The sequence below is a fragment of the Carassius gibelio genome, chromosome A19 (genome assembly GCF_023724105.1).
Source record: "Carassius gibelio isolate Cgi1373 ecotype wild population from Czech Republic chromosome A19, carGib1.2-hapl.c, whole genome shotgun sequence".
Taxonomy (NCBI): Eukaryota; Metazoa; Chordata; class Actinopteri; order Cypriniformes; family Cyprinidae; genus Carassius; species Carassius gibelio.
In genome coordinates, this window is record NC_068389.1 from 8,126,745 (window position 1) to 8,132,318 (window position 5,574).

Genomic DNA, 5,574 nt, shown 5'->3' on the forward strand with positions numbered 1-5,574 from the left:
CGATATGCAAATCTCCATATTGATCGGGAAGAAGGAGGCGGGAACCGGCGCACAATCAAAAACATTTTAATATCACAAAATAAATACAAAACGGCGCACCAGCCCCTCACGGACGACTGGTGTGCCCAAATAAAAGCCAAAACATAAAATAATGTCCCAGGCCTGGTCCTCTCTCGTCCTTCACGGTCGTCACTCCAGTTTTATATCCTTCCATCTCCTACGTGGGACTCGATACTAGCGGTGGGGCTCAGGTGTAGCTCATCTCCAATCACTACACCTGGCCTCACTCCTCGTTCCCACGCCTCTCGGCCCCGCCCCACTCGCCACAGTGTACTTTAACATTTTCATGAGATTCCTTATGTACATCTATAAACATGTCACGTGCTAATTTCTCATGATTACATCCCCAGGTAGTGGTTTTTGATGTGAATTTGTATGACTCAGGATAGCACACACTTTTGATAAAGCTTTGTGATGGTTGTTTTGGATCAGTGCAACATGCAGTTTTCATTTTAGATGCTGTAATTCGACCAGCATGAAATCAAAACCACAGTTTAGAGGAGGCTTGATCCCTTGTAGCGGCCTCAACTGCCTTTGCTTGCTCCTCTGATACTGAAAGGTCAACATCTTTGCACATGGACAACAGATCACTATAGTCCTTGTGAACTGCTTCATCCTTTCTCAAATCAGTCAACACAGGAGGGAAGTTTTCTCCAATCACTTTGGGGACAAAACTGTCAGAGTAAGGTTCAATCAGGGACAAAATAGCAGACTTTGATCCAGTTGCACTAAGAGCACTGAATAATGATGACAGTTCATCACTGGTTGGTGGTTGTGTTTTCATAACTGTATCAGTAGACATATCACTAGCACTTTGTTCATCAAGTGACTGTCCATGAGCAGAATAATTAATCTTGCCAGCTTTTACTTGAAATCTCTTTGTCACAGTGAAGTCAATCTTCTGGCATTCCCTGTATTCCACTTTTGACAGTGCAGTAGGAAACAGCCAGTATGCCTTTTCTTGCGTCACTGTCTTTGAGACCCTCAACTTCACTGTTTCTTCAATGAGTTTCTTCAATAATGCAGCAACATGTGTGCATGTCTCTCCGAGGCCAGCCATACATGTGGAGTGGGCTCCAAGTATACGACCAGACTTCTCAGCGATTATCCAGGGTTTGAGGGGTGTTTCTCGGATTGATTGAGAATGGAGTACCTGAATAAAAGACAAGAAAACCAAATATAAGACTCTAAGAATAACAAAATAGTTTCTCACCACTTATAAAAAAAAACAAAAAACAATAAATAATATGTTGGCTTATCTGCATCACTGATTCACAGTTTGAGGCCCCCAGTTGTCTTTAACTGAAGGGTAGGCACATATAAGCTTGATAGCTTCAGCCTACTCTTTTTCAATCTAATTAATAGTGTGTGGTTTTTTGGGGTGTCAGATTGTACATGTGCATTTATATGATAGAATAAAATACTATGAAACTAACTCAGATAGTGTACAGTGTAGATAGCAAACTGGGAGTCTTTGAAATGAAAAAAAAAACATGATTGAGAGTCACTTGGCTACACCTTGAGTATCGCAATGATATCATACAGTTAAGTATAGGTTGATTAAAGACGTTATTGCATTACTTACTTTGGCCTTCACAATACAACGGTCATTGATAACTTGGTACTGCGTCTCCCTCACCCATCCACACACCATCTGGTTATAAGCTTCCAAACCCTTGTAGGATTTAAGGTCTTCCGCTGTGTATGGGCTCGGCGAGAAAACCAGGTAGTTGACTATATCGGGATATGCAACTGAAGGAAGAATCACCGGGTCATCACGGATCCAAGAAGAGGGAGCTAACTTGTAGGGATCTGCACCGCCAATAAATTGTAATTTCTCGAAATATTGCGCCTTTTCTTGTGGTCCAAGTCCTTCCCTATATGCCTTTGCATCTTGGGCATGTTTTGTTGAACTTTTCGGTTGTTTAGACATGGCTACATTCACTTAAAGTATCCAAAGCGCACTATACTCCATTGTACTCCGTTCAGTTTTTTACACCGAGTACCTCCACAATGGCCGCGCATCCGGGTTACCGCCCAGAACGTGACGTTGGTGAAAACCCTCTATAGAAAATGCGAGCGTCGCAGGACCGGAAACAAGTATGCACACACTCGCGTCGCTGAAGCTCATTAGCGCCATCTTGTGCACCTAGGCCATTAGCATACCAGTAACTTTCCCTGTGATTTCTATCCACAGTATGTTATGCATGGCATACAATTTCATAATTAAGGACCCTTATGGCAACATTATCCTGTTGATTTCAATTCAATTTCAGTTTTTTTATTCTTCTTTGAAGCAGAATATTTTTGAATATTTATGTTTATATAATTGATGTAGAATTAATTAAAAATAATAAAATTATTAATTAAAATAAATAATTAAAAGGAACGGAATTAATTAATTATTGGTATATAAATTTTGGTTGATACATCGTACTGTACAGTGAAATTTGCTATTGTTATATCCCTACTGACCTGAAGAACAGAAAGATCAGGCAAATCTCCAGTCAGGCCTTTGTAGAGTGTGCACCTGTGTAGAACATAAAACTTACATGAGTGGGAAGTGGTATAACCACAGGTATTTTAATTAAAAGATGCAACATATTGTAATAAACCTACAAATTTGAGCCTTTACCTTACACCCTCGGTTGTTGCTCTACACTTTGGTTTAGCAGACAGCACAGCCATCTTTTCCACAGGGCCTGGCTTTCAGAGGTGTCAAGTAACGAAGTACAAATACTTCGTTACTGTACTTAAGTAGAAATTTGGGGTATCTATACTTTACTTGAGTAATTATTTTTCAGCCGACTTTTTACTTCTACTCCTTACATTTTCACGCAAGTATCTGTACTTTCTACTCCTTACATTTAAAAAAATAGCTTCGTTACTGCTATTTCATACCGGATTGTTATCGTTCAGAAAGAGAGAAAGAAAAAAACCCTATCCAGATAAATCGCGCCATCAGGATGGAGTGAATTTGATTGTGGTTGGATGAGAAGTATACACGTATACCATTCCGACACCCTATTGGTCCATACGCGATCCATCACACCTGCACATGACACAAGTCACATCACACTGCATATACAGTTTTGGGTTCGTTTATCAAAAAATATATTTCTTAAAAGTAGGTTGGAACCAGTAGTATCCGATCGCCTCAGAGTCAGTCCGCTTAAATTTCAAATGAAACCGGCGTCAGTCCGGTCTCCTCCCGTCTTTCAGCGCGCTCTTCAATCCGCCGACCACGGTGGAGCAGCGCGAGCTCAAACAGAGACAGAGGACACAAGGTGTGTGTTTACCGATAGATTGTTAGAATATCTGTATCTGTGAAGTTCTTTGTCATAAATACAGTTTACAAAAGGTCACGATCAGTCGGTTTCTCATCTGTAAAGTTTTCGCTTGTCACCGCTAATCACGAAACAGCTGTTTCCTTACACTTATTTAAATATACTTCATTTAATCATACGTAGCTACATACACTACTGTGCAAAAGTCTTAGGCAGTATTTTCACTTAAAAGAATGGTGTTCGGTCAGTTATTTATATATTTTGCTGTAGTGTGTCAGTATAAAATATCAGTTTACATTTCCAAACATTCATTTTGCCATCGTCAAACTGCTTGTGCATTCAAAATCGCACTAGATTATTATTAAAATTAATGGCAAACTACTGTCCTACTGACACATTGCAGCAAAAGATATAAATAACTGTCTTAAAACCCTTTTTTGGGGTGAAAACACTATTCTTTCTTTTCCATAAGACTTTTGCACAGTACTGTATTTTAAAAACGAGATTGTTGCTACTTTATAAAGAATGAGCATACAGTCATTCACAGAACTGATTTAAGACAGTGACAGACAGCAGTCACTAAATATCAGAGTGAGTGACAGAGATACAGTAGAAACATTATGTGTACTTTTGTATTAAATAATGACCCAGATTGTGAAATACATTTATTAGCCTTAGATTAAGGGAAGCACAACTTGGGAAATGAGAGCATCCAAGGTGAAAGCTATGGATTTATTTTAAATATTTGTAATGTTCTTTAATGTTATCCATAGTTTTTTTTGTAGTTCTTTTTTTTTTTTTAAGTATCGGTTCAGGCACGTTGAGGCGCAAGTACCATTTTAAAAGTATCGAAAAGGCACTGGACCCTACTTAAAGTTATTATTTATTTCTCACTACTGGCTCATTTGCCAAATGGGTGCTTTCTCTTCATCCTCCACAAATTAAGCTACTGTAGGTAGTTGGGTAGTGAGACGTTTTAATAAATTATCGTTTGCGATTAATGACGCAAATGACAATGTTGTGATATCTAGGCTATAGAGCATCACAGTCCCACCCACAGCTGGTGCCGGAACTAAAAATTCAATGCAATTTCTGCATTGACATTTGGGGTATAAGCCATTAAAACGTAACCATACATGGTAGACTTAAAACCAGCTACGGCTGTACTAAGCAACAGTATATGCTCATATAAACGTAAAAAGATCATGGGGGCACTAACCTTGTTTTGATCTAAATGCCTTTTATTCGCTATGTCTTGGCTAAGTACTTCATTACCCACAATCCTGAACAATCCCACAATCCCACAGTGATGCATCTGATTGGTGGAGCTCGTATAACCGTCTGGTTAAACCCCTCGAAGGTCCGTGAAGACTGAAGATCATTAATAAAAAAATAAAATAAAATAAAAACCTGTATTGCGTTTTTGCACGGTAGACTTATCAGTGCAATCATGATCTCCTTGGCTGCCATTGAGAGTTTTGCAGGGAGGTTGGTAACTTTAGTTAGCATTATCGTCCACTTTAGCTAGGCTACTGTAGCCTCCATATGAAATGAGTCATATCAAGCATTTTATAATGCCACTGTCAAAACAATATTTAGCCTAGACATACCTTTTTGTGCATTTACTGAACATTTGTGTATCCAATAGGATTTATGGGATGAGTAGTTCCTGCGCTCGAAATGAAAATATGTACACAGTCTTGTACCTTTGACTTTTTTTGGATTTTGTCTTAATTTTTTCACTTGAAATGATATGTTATATGCTTATGAGTTCAGCCGTAGCTGGTTATCCTCACACATGCTCTAAAACTCTTTAGATACGGATTTTTCCGAAAGTGAATGGGAGAAATGAATGGGAAATTTACTTCCGGCACCAGAGCTCTCTCGGGCTGTGGGTGGGACTGTGAAGCTCTATATCAACTTTGTAACTCGTTACCCTCCGAACACTGGACATAGCAGACGTATGTACCGAATACAAGAAGCTATCAATCAAGAAGGTATCAGGATTATGAGTTATTTTTCATTTTTAGTTTTTGAATAATCACTTAGATTAATCATTCATTTTGACAGCACTATAATGTTTATTGTAAATAGTCAACCACACAAGAGTAATTGTTTTTAGCCTGCACCAATGTTCTTGTCCATTGCCCTCACAGAGTCCTGCAGCTAAGCTTGGATGTACATTTACATTCCATTCAAGGTTATTGATGACATGCCTCTGAAGTTT

General features: G+C 38.9%; 1 protein-coding gene across 1 annotated transcript; it reads right to left on the reverse strand.

Annotated features, from left to right (window-relative positions):
• Positions 1–334: 334 nt before the first annotated feature.
• On the reverse strand, positions 335–2,399 carry LOC127935580 (uncharacterized). The gene is made up of 2 exons (XM_052533582.1): positions 1,646–2,399; positions 335–1,213 (listed from the first exon to the last, which is right to left on the reverse strand). Exons 1-2 carry the CDS (start codon positions 1,991–1,993, stop codon positions 542–544), a joined length of 1,020 nt encoding a protein of 339 aa, XP_052389542.1. The 5' UTR covers positions 1,994–2,399; the 3' UTR covers positions 335–541.
• Between the last annotated feature and the right edge of the window lie 3,175 nt (positions 2,400–5,574).

Excerpts from the sequence above, each read along its gene's own strand:
- LOC127935580 (XM_052533582.1), bottom strand. The coding sequence starts at position 1,993 with ATGTCTAAACAACCGAAAAGTTCAACAAAACATGCCCAAGATGCAAAG. Across the intron at positions 1,214-1,645 it reads GTTGTATTGTGAAGGCCAAA|GTACTCCATTCTCAATCAAT; the intron begins GTAAGTAATGCA and ends TCTTTTATTCAG.